The following is a 17,344-nucleotide window of genomic DNA, read 5'->3' on the forward strand; positions in this document are numbered from 1 at the left end:
TCTGTAATAAAGGCGTCTGGCAGACAGTGCTGTTAAAGTGTTTACTGTTATTTTCTGGCAAAACAAGCTTAAAGAAGTTACACAGTTTAAATGCTGGGATATTTAAATTCTCAAAACCTTCCATGGTAAAAATACATACAGTTTATCCTTAATTTAAGAATGCAGTGTTGGTTTAGAAACTGGCCAACACATTCTTGTCAAATATTATTGTTATTATTGTTTCTACTGCCCAGCGTTTATATAGTACCATTCATTTTTGGAATTGTTTCCTTTTTTAAAAAATTTGTTTATTTACTTTGGCTGTGCCCGGTCTTTGTTGGGGCGTGTGGGATCCAGGTCCCTGGCCAGAGATTGAACCTGGGTGTCCTGCATTGGGTGTGCAGAGTCTTAGCCACTGGACCACATGGGAAGTCTCCTTGAAGTGTTTCAGTATTTATTTTGTTACCCTCTTCTAGGGATAAACCTGCAGAGGAGGCAGGACTGATAAAATTCTTTATTTTCACGACAGGAATTAAAACAAAATGATTGTCAGCATGATGCAAGTACAACTTTTTTTGTTAGGAAAATAAAACATTGTTGGTGTGGAATATAAATTGGTGTGAGTCGGTAAACCATTTGCTTCAAAGTGCTTAATGATTTATATATGCTGTGTCATTGTATAAAACTGATTTAATCCTTTTCCCTACCAGATGGAATTACCATGTGGATTGACAAACCTTGGCAATACTTGTTACATGAATGCTACAGTTCAGTGTATTCGTTCTGTGCCTGAACTCAAAGATGCCCTTAAAAGGTAAGACAGAAGAGAGATTGTTTTATGTTTTGTTTGGGTAAAGAAGGTTCACATTTGGATGAATAGTATTCTTTTGCACTTCTCTATATATTTATTTAGCAGCTTAGTTGTGATATAATTCATTTATCAAAAATTCATCCTGTTCATGTGTTCAATTAGTTGGTCTTTATTATATTCACAAGAGTATGCAAGTATTCCACAGTCTAATTTCAGAATACGCCCCTGCCTAGAAAAAAGCCTCATACTTGCTTGTTATACCTTTCCCAACTCCAGCTCTAGGCAACCATTAGTATACTTTTTATCCTACAGATTTGCTAATTCTGGACTTCTCATATTAATGGGGTCATACACTATATGGTCTTTTTGTGACTGGTTTCTTTTACTTAGCATACTGTTTTCTAGGTTTATCCATATTGTAGCATGTACGGTCTACCCTGGTGGCTCAGATGGTAAAGAATCCACCTGCAGTGCGGGAGACCTGGGTTCGATCCCTGGGTTGGGAAGATCCCCTGGAGGAGGGCATGGCAGCCCTCTCCAGTATTCTTGCCTGGAGAATCCCATGGACAGAGGAGCTTGGTGGGCTGCAGTCTGTGGGGTCGCAGAGTCAGACATGACTTGAGTGACGAAGCACGTGTAGCATGTATCAGTTCTTCACTGCTTTTAATGACTGAATAGTATTCCACTGTGGATATGCTGTGTTTTGGCTATCCAGTCGTCAGTTGATGGACATTCGGATTGTTTCCACGTTTTAGCTGGTATAAGTGATGCTGCAGTGAACATTCAAGTACAGGTTTTTGTGCAGATGAGTTGTTTTCATTTCTCTTGGTTGTGAGCAGGTTGCTTGTTCACATGGCAACTCTATCAAACAACATTTGAGAAACTGCCAAACTGTTTTCCAAAGTACCATTTTACATCCTCTCCAGCAGTGCTCGAGAGCTCCCAATTTCTTTGCTTCTGTGCTAGTCTTTTTAAACAATATTCAGATTTATTAAACAAGTTTTTAAAAGCTCTAGGCCGTTGTGTATAGTGCTGCTATAAACATTGGGGTGCATGTATCTTTTTGAATTTAGTTTTGTCCAGATATATGCTTAGGAGTGGGATTGCTGGATCATATGGTAGCTCTATTTTTCGTTTTCTAAAGAACCTTCATAAAGTTTTCCACAGTGGCTGCACCTACTTACATTCCCATCAGCAATGAGGAGGGTTCCCTTTCTGTACACCATCTCCAGCCTTTGTTATATGAAGACTTTTTAATGATGGCCAGGACTGTTGTTAAGGTGGTACCTCATTGTAGCTTTGATCTGCATCTCTCTAATAATTAGAAAACTTGAGCATCTTTTCATGTGTCATCTATATGTCTCTGTAGAAATGTCTGTATAGGTCTTCTGCCCATTTTTGGATTGAGTTGGCTTTTTTTGCTGGTAAGTTCAATGAGCTATTTGTATATTCTGGAAATTGATCCCTTGTCAGTTGTGTCATTTGCAAATATTTTCTCCCATTCTTTTCATTTTGTTTATGGCCTTCTTGGCTGTGCAAAACCCGTTTGTTTTTAATAATTGAATTATACAGAAACATGTAGAAATGATTTATCCCAGAATGAACACATCCCTGTAACCAACGTGGATCAACAGAATCCTGTTAGCACTCTGAAAATCCCCTCACCAATCCCTTCCAGTCCACGGCCCCTACCCTTCTTTCCACAGTTGTATTCACCTGACCTCATAGAGTAATTTTGCTTTTTTTGAACTCTGAACTCTGAATGAACAGAAACATCATATTATATATTATTTGAGTCTGGCTGTGTTTGGCTTTTCCATGTTGTGTGTGTGTGTTCATTTTTGTTCATGCCGTAGACTCCACCATTGTATGCATGTACTACCAAATAGTTATTCTTTTTTCTGTCAATGAACGTTTGAGTTGATCTGATCTATGATTGATTGGTAGTGAATATTGCACAAATGATTAAAATATAGTCAAGACATCCTCTTTTTGTAGGTGATCAAGTATAATAAGCATGAAGTTTATTACATTCAGATTGTCTATATCATTTTTTTATTTATTGACTTGACAAAGATTGGGAAAAGTACTCTATTGGTTCTTTTGTCTGTAAACACTCAGTATTTTTATCTGTTAAACCTCTCAGTACTTGTGTCCATTGTTCCTCTTCTCTAATTAATGGTTTTTCTTTGTAAAGTTCATTATGAATGTTGTTTGGCTGATTGGATAGTCTTACCTTAATTAGGAATTATATATTTTCTTGGCATTATATTGACAGTTTTGGGGAGATGGTATTAAATTATCTATGATCTTCCTATTTCCAGTTATTAAAAAGAGATTGATAATTCATTAATGCATCTTTTGATCTTTTGTCATAAATGTCGAATCGTTACATCCTGTGTATGGCTATGTGAATGCTTGTGTATGCATGCTTAATTGTGTTGGACTTTTTGCGACCTTATGGACTGTAGCCCACCAGGTTTCCAGGTTCCTGGAAAATACGGAATTTTCCAGGCAAGAATACTGGAGCACATTGACATTTCCTTCTCCGGGGATCTTCCTGACCCGGGGATTGAACCCGCGTCTCTTAGGTCTGCTACACTGGCAGGCAGATCCTTTACCAGATCAGCCACCGGGAAAGCCCCTGGTACCCTGTAGCTAGATGTAAATTCATAACAGCAGCCCGTTATGTGATGACATGGTTCAGTGATGTTATGGGATGCACTTGCTTTATGAGTACTCCATTTTAACTTCAGAAGTGCCCTTTAAAAGTGCTAAAGTGTCTGACAGGGAAACTGTTACGATTTTTAATTTTTTAATGAACATATATAATTTAGGGGCCTTCCCTGGTGGCTCAGCAGTAAAAGAATCTGCCTGCTAATGCAGGAGACATGGGTTTGATCCCTGGGTCGGGAAGATCCCCTGGAGAAGGAAATGGCAACCTGTTCCAGTATTCTTGCCTGGAGGATTGAAGCCCATGGAAAGAGAAGCCTGGTGGGCTATAGTCCGTGGGGTTGCAAAGAGTTGGACACAACTGAGTAACTAACACTTTCACGGATTATTGTATATTAAAAAATTAAGAATATTTTAGTTGTAGGAGTTTCCAAAAGATCTAAACACGTTAAAAAAAAAAACAAGACTCTTCAATTAAATATAATTTACCATTTTCTGTGACCTCTTTCATTCACTTAAATAAGCACAGAGTTTTTGTTTTGTTTTAATTGAAATATAATTTAGTGAAAGGTATGCATCTTAAGTGTTGGATGTGAGCAATTTTGACAAATTCTATATGACTCATCTTATAGTCAAATTAATGGAACATTGTTATCATCTCAGGTTAGTGTTGTATTGTACCTTTTCCTGGTCAGCTGCTCAGCTCTTCCCCGTTGCCCGGTGTTTAATATTATCTGAATGAAATATTTAAGTAGATATGGTGGTTTGAATATTTCCTTGGGTGACCAGTCCTTTGTACTGCTGTAGATTAACTGAGATTCATAAAAATGAATTTAGAAATCAGAAACTCCTCGAATAGAGGAGCCTGACAGACTACAGTCCATAGGGTCACAGTTAGTGCATGCACGCACACACACACACCTCATTTTATAGGTGAGGAAAATGACTTGAAATTTATTTTGTGTTTATAAGAAATTAGTGCTGAATGTAGGCTTATTGATTTCCATTTAATGTTTTTGATCCAAAGCTTTTTTCTTCATTTCTGGAATTATATTTTGTTTTCTTTGTAATAATGGATGTTAAATATGTACCTTTTTGTTATGCACAGTTTGTAGAAAATATTATAGATAAGTTAAGACATGGGAAAGAATGTAAAGTAGGCTTCATTTACCTAAATTCCACTTTTTCTTAGCAGTCGTTTTTGCCCATATAATTCTTAAAGGAACCAAGACTGGAAGAGAAGTAAAAATGGTGGGGACAGCTCAGGGAAGCTTACAGTTGAGGGTGTCAGTGTCCTAATGAGCCCTTTGAACTTGTTTCTTCCTGTCTGAGTTTCAGAATCTCTCTAACTCTGTCCTACTGCTCATAGGTATGCAGGCGCCTTGAGAGCTTCAGGAGAGATGGCGTCAGCACAGTACATTACTGCAGGTCAGTATCTGTATATTCTACCAAAAGTGTTTACTGAATACTTGCCTTCAAAATCAGAGAAGGCAAGTTAGTTTTAAAAGTGTTCAGGAAGTATGTTTAAGGATTTAAACATATTTCAGATTGCAGTATTCAGGAGTTCAGTATAAGGCAACCAAGTGTAGGCTTAAAGGGAGGAGTGTTGGGAGTGGCTACCTAATGTCCTGATAATGGCTCATTTGTAGCAGTTAAGCCTGTTTGATTCCTGGGCAGAAGTTGTGTGTTCTCTGTATTGAATGAATATACACTGCTTTGTTAGGAAGGCAAAGGCTGTCATTGGATAGAGAGATTTAGTGCACCAGCCAGAAGTTGTTTATAGCTAGTTATTGCATTATGAAGTCTTCTGATGAGTTCTTTAAGATTTAAAAACAATTTTTTTTTCTTATTAGGGATCCAGCAATTGCAAAAGGAATAGATATACTTAAAAATAATAAGCAGCTCTTTATTAATTGAGAATTAATTTACAGTAGCTTTTATTTATCTTAACTATGTCACTATTTTACTAAGCAGGTATTTGCTTTGTTTTTAAGCCCTTAGAGATTTGTTTGATTCCATGGATAAAACTTCTTCTAGTATTCCACCAATTATTCTACTGCAGTTTTTGCACATGGCTTTTCCACAGTTTGCAGAGAAGGGTGAACAAGGACAGTATCTTCAGCAGGTAATCAGGGCAAGCGTTCTGTGGTTTTCATTTTGTACGTGTAAAACTTAGGTGTTCTACACTGACTTACTAAGCTCTATTTGGAAATACAAATGCCAGTCCCCTCTAGTTCACACCACCATTATCTCTTGCCTGGAGAGGTGCAGTAGTCTGGTAACTGACCGTCTTGCTTCTGCCCTCTGTGGTGCTTCTCTGCATAGCCCCCAGAGTCCTTTAAAGAATGTAAGATTATGTTGGTTCCCTTGTTTTCTGTCTGGGTCCCAAACAGTCTCCTGCCTGCCTGCTTTTCCTGCCTTGTCATGTACCACTGTTCCCCTTGCAGTTCTCTCCAGATACACTGGCTTCCTTGCTGTTTAAAAAAAGAACTCTCCACACATCCTCTTTCTGTAGGGCCTTGGCTGTTTTTCCTTTGGCCGTCAGATAGGCATGTGCCTTGCCTCCTCACCTCATTCAGGTCTCATGGCTCAAGGCATCAGAGAGGCTTTCCTTGACAGTCCTACTGAAAGAGCACACTCCTCTTTCCCTAATCACTTCCTACTCCCATATTGCTTTTTTTTTCTTTTGAATTTGTTCTGTTTTGTTTATTTATGTTCCCCACTAGGACTTTTTTCTACTCTGTTGACTGCTGTGTAATCCTTATATCTAGGATGGTGTTTAGCATAATGAGTTCACTAAACATCTCTTGAATGAATAAACAAACTATTCTGGAATGCTTCATTGTTTTGAAGGTCATAAAATATTTAATTTGGCTTAATATTTAAAACATAACAACTTTCTTCCCCTTCCCTAAGGAAACAGTAATTATTTTGGAAGTATTTTGTGAATCAAACACTGTATCCGCCAGGATTAGTTACTGTGTCACTTTTTAAATTACAGGATGCTAATGAGTGTTGGGTACAAATGATGCGAGTATTACAGCAGAAATTGGAAGCTATAGAGGATGATACTGTTAAAGAGGTAATTGAAATATATTTGTGTAGGCTTTGAGTTTCCATTCCATCCCACCCTAAAAGTCTTGAAGTAAGTTCATCTTAATAGATAGACATGTCCTTGAATACTTGAGATAAATGAATCTGTAGTTGGAATTTGACAGCTTGCATTTGACGCTTGAATTCAATATATTATTCACTGAATTTAATCCGTTGTGCTTACTCAGCATCTGTAATTTTTTGGCAATATTTTTTGATCAGTAGAAAGATTTTGCAGACAGGGATTACATTAAAAAAAAAACTTAAATATGCATTACTAAACTGGATTGTGTGGGAGGTGATGTACATTAATATCCGTGTGAAGTAAAATTGGAATTTTTATTTCATCTAAATTTTTGCAGACAGATTCTTCATCTGCATCAGCAGTGACACCTTCTAAAAAGAAAAGTTTAATTGATCAGTTCTTTGGAGTTGAATTTGAGACGACGTATCCTTATAAGCCAAGATTCATATAAACTGTAATCATAACTTACTGAATATGAATTGGTATAAATAGTATTGTTGACTGGAGTGGTGGATGGGATACGAAGGGAAATTCTTTAGAGGTTTTTATGGTTAAAAAATATGGAAATTAGGAATTTGAAAAAATGCCCATTGGAGTGATCTTGAAGTTTTTAGATAAATGGACTCTTTAAGGACATTCATTATTTTTTCCTAAGAATATCTTCAACAGAATGCCTCATTAATTCACCTCACAGAGAATTAATTTTTAATTGTATGAAATTGTATGAAAATTGTATGAAATTGTATTTAATTGTATGAAATGGGATAAATCAGCAAAATTACATACATGAAATGGAAGCAATTAATAAACATGAATTTAGCAGAGCAGCATTTTCTAGATCATGGGTAGTTATCTTTGAGTTATTAAGACCATTTTAAGATTATATAAATACCAAGTTATTTACTGAGAGTTTATCCTATTTTACACATTCATTAATCCATATTGTTGGTAAGTGAATGAGCATTTTTAAGTATTGAAATGAGCTGGGAGACTGAAATGTTTTAAATACCAGTGAATGATGTTATTAATTTTAAAAGCATTGGGATAACTTATTTTGTTAGAGATTATATAGCAAATTGAATGGCTGTTGGCATATTCCTTAACTTACCTTGCACAGCATGAAATGTACAGAATCTGAAGAAGAAGAAGTCACTAAAGGAAAGGAAAGTCAGCTTCAGCTTAGCTGTTTCATCAATCAAGAAGTCAAGTATCTTTTTACAGGACTTAAATTGGTAAGGACAATTGCAGTTTATCCACATGGTTTGTGGATTCTTTTATTTGCAAATACACCTACTTGCTAACTTTTATTTGTAACCCCAGTACTGCTGGTTCTTTCCTGGTCACCTGTAGACATGCGCAAGGTGGCAAAAATTCTGAGATGTGTGACTCACCCTGTCTCACCTGAGGTCCTCTGCCTTCTAGTTTCAGTGGGAACTAGTATGCGTCTTGCAGTAATTTCATTGCCACGTTTCTTGAATTTTTGTGCGTTTGTAGGCGATCTTGCTGTGGATAGTGGCCTTCTGGCATGCTGCTGAAGTGCTGTCTGGTGTCCTAAGTGCAGGAAGGTGGTGATGGCCTTAAGGAGAGAATAACGTTGGGTTAGATCAGCTTCATTCAGGGTTGAGTTACAGTGTACTTGGCTGTGAGTTCAGTGTTATTGCGTCAACAGTGTGTGTTAAGGTGTCATTACACAGCAGAAAGACTCATAAAACAAGGCTTTATATTGATGGGTTGACAAAAATGTTATGACCAGAGGCTCCACGGAGGCTCGGGGGGCATTGTAATGAGGATATGTTAATACTGGCGAGATAGACGCTGGGATTGGCCCGTGCAGATGAGGGCCTGTAGACATTCTGCCATTGCACTAGATTGCAGTTGAGGCTCTAGAATTTAAGTGACTTTATTGGTTTGTGGCAAAGCCAGATCTAAAACTTGGTTCTCTCACTATTCAGTTAGTTCTGTCTCCCCACTGTCATACTAAAGAACCTATTCTAGTGGGCACATTGGTAAAATAGAACAATTTTGCTTCCCTGTCATTTATTTGATAGTTTGGGGGAATATGTACATCTCTCTTAATTTTTTTTTTTAAACGTTGGCTGCACCTTGCAGCTTATGGGATCTTAGTTCTCCCACTAGGAATTGAACTCTATGCCCCCTTGACAATGAAAGCTGAGTCCTAAGCACTGGACCACCAGGGAATTCCTCAGTATTCCTAAGTATGTACATCTTTTGAAGGCTAGGCAGTGAATTGGGGCAAGTTTCATGGCATCAAAATGTTAATTGGAGAGTGTGAGATAGAATGTTTTGACAAGGACTTTCCAGGATATTTTCATAATAATTTTATAAAACTCAATGAAAGCTAAGTATACCTGGAACATCTTGATGATGGTGGATTGATGATAGTAATAAATAGTTAACCTGATCAGTAAGCTCTAGTACATGGGGATGCAAAGAGTTGGACATAACTGAGCACATGTTAAAAATTTTACAAAGTACCAGATATGCTTTCATGTGTTCATGAGATATTAACATTAATTGTCTTGGTAATTTTAGATGCTTTGTCATCATTGGTTTTATCCTTGAGTAATTTTGCTCCACATTTCTTTACCTCTTCATTGTGGAATAAACTTGGTTAAATGTTAAAAACTGACTCCATAATGATTCCTTTTGTAATGTGGCTAGTAAGTTTTAAAAATCAACGCTGGAACGATTTTTATGCGAGTATAAGACGATTCTTGCTGCTGTTGCTGCTTAGTCACTCAGTTGTGTCTGACTCTTTGCAACCATATGGACTGTAGCCTGTGAGGCTTCCCTGTCCATGGGATTTTCCAAGCATATGGCAGCGGGTTGCCAGTGCCTACTCCAGGGGATCTTCCTGACCTGGGGATCAAACGTGAGTCTCTGGTGTCTCTGCATTGGCAGGTGGATTCTTTACCACTGCCGCCACCTGGGAAGCCCCCAACATGCTTACTGAGCATAGACTGTGTACCAAATAGTTCTCCAGGTTTTCTTCATGTATTAACTCGTGTAATTCTGACACCAGCACTGCAGTGAAGTGCTGTCACTGCCAGTACAGATGATGCCCAGAGGGAGACCTGTGTTGCTCAGTGTCACCCAGACTGTAAGGATGGAAAGGCAGACACTGGTTAGAAGATGCAAGGGCTGAAGGCTTTCCCACATCTGTTAGATTAACAGGTTTTCTGTGTTGTGACTTTTCTCAAATTTAACAATAATTGATTGGTTCTGGAAGGCTTAGCTACATAAAACATAAAGAACAAGAGTTACTTACATTCTCTGCCTTTCCCTCTAATGCAAATATTCTGACGATCCGTAAGTAGAAGAATACTACGAAAGGTTTCCTTATGTTGTATAAAACACAGTAGAAACTCCCAGAATCTGACCATTTGGATCATAAATTAGAAGACTCAAATATGATTTACATTCTGAAGAGTTCATGCAAATAAAGACAAATTATTTTCATGCCTTTTAAGAACTAAACCATATCTAAAAGCCTTCTTACTTTGTCTTCATTCACAGTATTTCTCAGGGGTATAAATCTGTTGACCTACTATATATTATCTATTAAATAGTCCTAATTTTTTAAAGAATTAAAGATATAATTCTGTATTGCAGAAGACTTTTTTTTAATGTTTGGTCTTCTGTTCTTTTTTAGCGACTTCAGGAAGAAATCACCAAACAGTCTCCAACATTGCAAAGAAATGCTTTGTACATCAAATCTGTAAGTTTTGGAATCCAATTCCATTTAATCGAAAGGTTGATTGCTGGTTAATTAATGTTACCCAGACTTTGTTTTTACCAAACTGAGGAATTAGAAACTTGTGTGGCATTTTCATGTTACAGAATTTCTTTCCATTTTCTCTCCTTAGTCAAAGATCAGCCGGTTACCTGCTTACTTAACTATTCAGATGGTTCGATTTTTTTACAAAGAGAAGGAATCTGTGAATGCTAAAGTTCTTAAGGTTAGTAATGATTTACTGTAATAATTATAATTTTTGAAGGTAATTCCTTATTTACAGTAGATTTCTTTATTCTTTTAGAACTCACTTCAAAATACTATAGAGAAGTTATTAATATTAGACAAGTGGTTATTAATCAAGAATATATATTGGAATTGTCTATTTTCCCTTTTCTTTTACCATATGCATGCCTGCCCCTCAGCCCTGTCCAAGCATCTGATTAAGTGGGGCCTCGGGTCTTATGTTTTTCAAGAGTCCCAGGTAATTCTGATGTATGCCTTCCTTTCCCCAGTAGTACCACTAGACCAGATCCTCAGTTGCAGAGATACCGGTCCAGTAGGTTTGGGGACAGGAGTGGGCTAAGCGGCAATATAACACACTGCGTTCTATGTGATTCCTTTCTTCCAGGTGAAAGGAAATTGTTAGATTACTGGTGCCCAAAGAATAATTATTTGATGTCAGAGCAAGCCTTATGATTTGTCCGTTTCATTGAACTGTAGCTCTGCAGTGTATCCATAGGGTACACTGATCCTTCGGGAATGGGTATATAATTCTAACCTCTTGAGCTGAATTTCATTAATACATTTTCAGATATACTTAGGGTTGTATAAGCAGGTTAAATGTAGTTGAAGAAATCTGCTAGTTTAGTATTTCTGAAATGCTTCATTTGTTTAAAATTTTGGTAGCTCCTCTGTAGTTAGTTTGATGGGTTAAAATATTTACGGAGAAGTTGAAAAGAATTTTTGTCTAAAAATTAGGGCTAGATTGAAAATAAGAACTATATTTTCAACTGCCTGGGTCGCCACATGATTTTTACAGGTCTTATTTTCAGCTTTATTTGAATATGAAAGCAGTAATGTAAAAGTGTGATAAATATTTTAAATAACTACCTTTTAAATTCTGTTTGCACTTTTTATTTTTGGCTTGTATATAGGATGTGAAATTTCCTCTTATGTTGGATGTGTATGAACTATGTACACCAGAACTTCAAGAGAAAATGGTTTCTTTTCGATCAAAATTCAAGGATCTAGAGGATAAAAAAGTAAATCAGCAGCCAAAGACAGTAGGTTCTTATTGTTCATTTTCTAACCTTAACATGTTTATCTTTACTCTGCGTTCAGTATTCACTTTATATTGTTAATCTGTTAGTAATAATGGGTGAATCTATATTTGGCATATATACAAATCCTACATGTATTGGTAAAGCCCTTAAAGTTTTAGATATATTTTAGCATAAGGAAAAGGACTCTAGCTATGCTGAATGGGTCCTTTATGATAGAATGAACATAATATTTCCTTTTCCTCTAAAAATCTGCAGCTTATATTCTTTTAAAATTTATTTTCTCAAAGCATTTCACATAACATCTTGCCTTGTAAAATTTAGTGTATTTTATTATTTTTTTTGTAAGACATGACATTACCTCCATTTCTTAAAATGGATTGGTATTACAGAATATTGCTTCCTTTATTGCCCACTGTGACAACGAAAGTTGTATCTTTTAATAAGTGCTAATGGTATGCGCCTGTTAAAATTATAACCTTAGCAACTTCATATTTAATAAATTATATATTTTAAATTCAGAGAAGGCACAGCTGAATTACATGTTTTCTTGAAAAGGAAAAAGATATTTCCTGGTAACTAGGAATATTTCCAGTGTGATTTTACATGCCAAATTTTAAAATAAAATTCTTCTGCAGGTTTTGTGTGTGTATTAAAAGCAGTTTTTAAAATTAAACTTTGAGATAATTGTAGAATCACATGCAGTTGTAAGAAATAATAGAGTTCCTCGTTTCTCCTAGTGGTAACAGCTCGCAAAACTATAATATAATGTCATAACTGGAATATGGACATTGATATGGCCTAGATGCAGTACATTTTTCTTATCACAAAGCTCTCTCTTGCTGCCCCTTTGTAGCCAAGTCCACTTTCCCGCTACCCCCTTCATTCTTATCAGCAATGTCTTGCCAATCTATTTTCTTTGAATTCTTGCCAGAATTTGGTAGTGTCACTATTATTTTAGCCATTTGTGTAGGTTTGCAGTGATGCTTGATGTGGCCGGAAGGCTGATGATGTTGAGCACATCTTCATGTGTTTCTTTGGCATCTGTCTATGTGCCCTCTTTGATATCTCTTCATATTTTCTGTGTGTGTATGTGTTAGTTGCTCAGTTGTGTCCAACTCTTTGTGACCCTATGAACTGTAGCCCACCAGGCTCCTCTGTCCATGGAATTCTCCAGGCAAGAATTCTGGAGTGGGTTGCCAGTCCCTTCTCCAGGGGAATCTTCCTGACCCAGGGGTTGAACCCAGGTCTCCTGAATTGCAGGCAGATTCTTTACAATCTGAGTCACCAGGAAAGCCCCTTGTTTTTCTACCCACTTGCCATTTGGTCTTTTACTCTTGAATTTTGGGAGTTCTTTATATTCTAATCCTATGTCAGATACATGGTTTCCGAATATTTTCTCCCCGCCTGTAGCTTCGTCTTTTCATCCTATTAACAGGGTCTTTTGAAGAGGAAAAATTTTTAAATTTTGTTATAATTCAATCTGTTTTTTTCTTCAGTTACTCTTGCTTTTAGTGTTATATCTAAGAAGCCATTAGCTTGTCACAGGCCGTGAAAGTTTATGCATATGTTTTCTTCTAAGGTTTTCCTGGTTCCTCCAGTTAGGCTTTTTGATTCATTCTGGGTTAATTTTTGTATGTGAGATGAGGTATAGGTCCAAATCCTATTGCATGTGAATATTCAGTTGTCCCAGCACTACTTGTCGAAAAGACTATTCTCTTCCCATTGAAAGGTCTTTGCATCCTTGTAGTGATTCAGTTGACTATAGATGTGCGTGTATTTCTGGACCCTCAGTTTTTTTCTGTTGGTATGTCTGTCCTTAGGCCAATACTGCAATCTTTTTTTTTTTATGCATTTATTTAGTTTTGACTGTGCTGTTTGTTGCTCCCTGGACTTTTCCTTAGTTATGGCAAGTGGGAGCTCCTCTCCAGTTGTGGTGTACAGGCTTCTCGTTGCAGTGGCTTCTTTCCTTGCAGAGCACATGGGCTCAGTAGTTACATTGAATGGACTTAGTTGCTTAGCGTCATGTGGAATCTTCCCAGACCAGAGGTCGAACCCATGTGCTCTGCACTGCCAGGCGAATTCTTTACCACTAAGCCACCAGGGAAGCCCAATTCTACAGTCTTGATTACTGTGGTTTTGTAGTAAGGATTATAGCAAAGTACGAAACTTCAGCTTTGTTCTTCCAGATTGTTTTGACTTTTCTGAGTCCCTTTTATTTCCATATTTATTTTAGGATGAGCTTGTCCATTTCTTCAAAAACAACTGGAATTTTGATGGAGATTGCATTGAATCTGTAGATCGATTTGGGGAGTATTTCCACTTTAATAGTATTAAGCTTTAGAATCCATGAACTTACTATAGCTTTTATGTAAGTCATTAAGTTTTTCAACAGTCTAATAATTTTCAGTGTACGTTTCTTGTACTTTAAATTTATTTGTAGCTATGTTATTATTTTTGATGTCGTTGTAAATGGCATGCTGCTAGGTCACTTCAGTCGTGTCCGACACTGTGCGACCCCATAGACGGCAGCCCACCAGGCTCCCCTGTCCCTGGGATTCTCCAGGCAAGAACACTGGAGTGGGGTGCCATTTTCTTCTCCATTGCATGAAAGTGAAAAGTGAAAGTGAAGTCGCTCAGTTGTGTCCGACCCTCAGCGACCCCATGGACTGCAGCCTTCCAGGCTCCTCCGTCCATGGAATTTTCCAGTGTAAATGGCATACTTTTTCCAATTTCATTTTTGCATTCACCAATTGATTTTTGTATATTGACCTGTATCCTCTACTTTGTTGAAACAGTTTTATTGACTTTTTTTTGTCTCTTATTTTTTGAGAGACTGTGTATAGAATTGATGTTGTCTCTTAAATGTTTGGTAGAATTTGTCTTGGTCTGATAATCTTAGCATGGAGAGTTCTTTTTCAAGAGTTTTTAAATTAAAAATTCAACTTTAGTTACGGGCTATACAAGTAATTTATATCATATTTGGTTTGTGGAGTTGTTCCATTTCATCTGGCTTGTCAGTTTTACATGTAGAGTTGTTCCTGTTATTCAGGTGTTTGCAGGGTGTGTAGTGCTATCCTGTTACATTCCTGATAGTGGTAATTTGTGTCTTTTTTTGGTCAGTCTTCCTAGAGGATTGTCATTTTTTTGCTCTTTTCAAAGAACTAGCATATTGTTTCATTTTTTTTCCTGTTTTTCTGCATCTAATTTGATTGATTTCCACTTTTATTATTTCCTTTCTTCTGCTTGCTTTGGGTTTATTTTCCTTCTCTTTTTCTAGGTCCTTAAGTTGTGGGAACTTGGATTTTTTATTTCAGACTTCCTGTTTTCAAATATTAGTGGTGTAAATTTCCCTCCTGGCAGTGCTTTCAAATTGTGTCCTAACAAATTGTTGTATTGCATTTCTATTTTCATTATGTTTCTTGTATTTTAAATAAATTCCCTTGAGACTTCCCTTTGACCTTGGGTCATTTAGAAGTGTCTTGTTTAGTTTACATGTGTTTGGAAAATTTCCTGTTACTTTTTACTGATTCTGGTTTGAGTCCATTGTGAGAAAACACATGTGGGTGATTTAAATTCCTTTAAAGTTGTTGGGGTTTGCTTTGTGGCTCAGGATATGATCTGTCTCGGTATCTATTCCCTGGGCACTTGAAACGAACATGTATTTTACTGTTGTTGAGGGAAGTATTTTGTGATGTTGATTAGATCCAGTTGGTTGATGGTGGTGTTGGATTCTCCTGTAACCTTGGTGTTTTCTGTCCATTTGTTCCATCAGTTGTTGAGGAGTGGTGAAGTCTTCAAGTAAAATTGTGGGCTTGTATGTTTCACCATTTGGTTCTCTTAGCTTTGGCTTTTCATGTTTTCTGTTATTTGGTGTGTACACACTTGGGATGGCTGTCTTCTCGGTGGAATGATTCTTTTATTATGTAGTGCCCCTCTCTGTTCTTGGTAATTCTCTTCGTTCTCAAGTCTGCTTTGTTTGATGTTAATTTTTCCATTTCTACTTTTGTTAGTATTTGCATGATACATCTTTTTCCATTCGTTTACTTTAAATTTGCCCATATTATTTTTGAAGGTAGTTTCCTATATTTTGCCTTCTGTTCTGCTTTTCGTTTCTGTTTTTTCTGTACTTGTCAGTTATGTGAACATTTTTTAGAATTCTAATTTGGTTTACATATAATGTTTTTCTAATGTATTTCCTTGTGTAGCTTTTTTTGTAGTTGCTCTAGGTGTTCAGTAACTATATAAAGGAGTGGTTGACCTAATTTTGCCTTTTTAAGATGCTTTGGCTTCTTGTCACTTCAGCTGTCACTCAAACTGCTGGCACTGTCTTCAGTATTATAGATTTTAAGGAACTTTGTGTCCATATGCCTAAATGAGTTGTGTGCATTTGTATTACACACTGGAATGGGTTGAGGCAAGGGAGTTCCCACCAAAGATTCTTGTCTAAAGTTGTGAACCTTTTTAATTTAGGTAAATACTTGGTGAATTAAATAGTTCATTTGGACTGAAGTGGCAGGTGGCCATGGCTAATAGATGTAATATAAGTTGCTGTAATTCTACTTCTGTTTTTGTGAGGCAGCTGTTATCCTCACCTACATGGTTTGATAGTGTGGGCAAAGCGGCAGAATTGACTTTTTTTTCTACCCTAGAACAGTGTTTATCTGGACTCTCTTCACCGATGTGCTCTCAGTTTAGTGGTTTGAAGTTGGTCCTGTAATCAGGATCTGCTGCTCTACCTATGAGATTGTATATTGTTCAAAAGTAGGACTTTGGGGTTTACAGTTTGATGCTAACTGTTGTTGCTGCTGTCGTGTCCGACTGTCTGTGACCCCATGGACTGCAGCGTGCCAGGCTTCCCTGTCCGTCACCATCTCCCAGAGCTTGCTCAGACCCATCCATTGAGTTCGTGATGCTGTCCAACGGTCTCATCCTCTGTCATCCTCTTCTCCTTCTGCCTTCAATCTTTCCCAGCATCAATGTCTTTTCTAATGGGTCAGCTCTTCAGATCAGGTAGCCAAAATATTGTTAATTGTAGTTATATCATTTTAGCACTGTGTAAGGGAGATTGTATTTTTCCTTTGCCTTGGTGATTTGTATTATAGATAATAAATGTTTGTGGAGATATATACTCAAAAGAATATAAATTTTAATTCCAGTACCATGAAAATTAAAAAGAAGTTTTTTTCCCTCAGGGTGACAAAAACAGTAGTCCCCAAAAAGAAGTTAAGTATGAACCCTTTTCTTTTGCTGATGGTAAGTGAAATCTTCATTTCAATTGAGTTTTACTGTGTGTAGGTTTTTTAAAAAAATTTACTGTCTTGCCACATAATCTGTTTCTTTCAGATACCAAGCTTAAAAAAAGTTGTGTTTCTTAAAGTATAATTTACCTTAGTATGAGACAGTAAAAAAATCACTTTTCAGTGAATATACGTTCTGTAAATGATAGCATACTTATCTTTCATGGAGCACTAAGTGCACCATAGTCTCTTAACTGGATTTTAATAATAAGGTAGTATTCTGTAGGCTAAACTTAAGTTGTTCTTCCTTGTTACTTAACTTGAGAAAGCACGTATCTGTTCATCTCTAGTATTACTGGATTTATGTCTTTCTTTAGACATTGGCTCCAATAATTGCGGATACTATGATTTACAAGCAGTGCTAACGCATCAGGGAAGGTCTAGCTCTTCAGGCCATTATGTATCATGGGTGAAAAGGAAACCAGG

At 36.9% G+C, this 17,344-nt stretch overlaps 1 protein-coding gene across 2 annotated transcripts in view; it reads left to right on the plus strand.

Moving 5' to 3' along the window:
- USP14 (ubiquitin specific peptidase 14) overlaps nucleotides 1-17,344 on the plus strand; it is a 36,595-nt gene that overhangs the window by 15,416 nt on the left and 3,835 nt on the right. For both annotated transcript variants that reach the window (XM_068993967.1, XM_068993968.1), the window contains 11 exons: nucleotides 690-793; nucleotides 4,833-4,891; nucleotides 5,458-5,588; nucleotides 6,465-6,545; nucleotides 6,919-7,004; nucleotides 7,699-7,813; nucleotides 10,255-10,320; nucleotides 10,469-10,561; nucleotides 11,493-11,621; nucleotides 16,814-16,874; nucleotides 17,236-17,343. In XM_068993967.1, the coding sequence (XP_068850068.1) occupies nucleotides 690-793; nucleotides 4,833-4,891; nucleotides 5,458-5,588; nucleotides 6,465-6,545; nucleotides 6,919-7,004; nucleotides 7,699-7,813; nucleotides 10,255-10,320; nucleotides 10,469-10,561; nucleotides 11,493-11,621; nucleotides 16,814-16,874; nucleotides 17,236-17,343 (1,033 nt within the window). The remainder of the gene's footprint in view (nucleotides 1-689; nucleotides 794-4,832; nucleotides 4,892-5,457; nucleotides 5,589-6,464; nucleotides 6,546-6,918; nucleotides 7,005-7,698; nucleotides 7,814-10,254; nucleotides 10,321-10,468; nucleotides 10,562-11,492; nucleotides 11,622-16,813; nucleotides 16,875-17,235; nucleotide 17,344) is intronic.

The sequence above is a fragment of the Capricornis sumatraensis genome, chromosome 21 (assembly GCF_032405125.1).
Source record: "Capricornis sumatraensis isolate serow.1 chromosome 21, serow.2, whole genome shotgun sequence".
Taxonomy (NCBI): domain Eukaryota; kingdom Metazoa; phylum Chordata; class Mammalia; order Artiodactyla; family Bovidae; genus Capricornis; species Capricornis sumatraensis.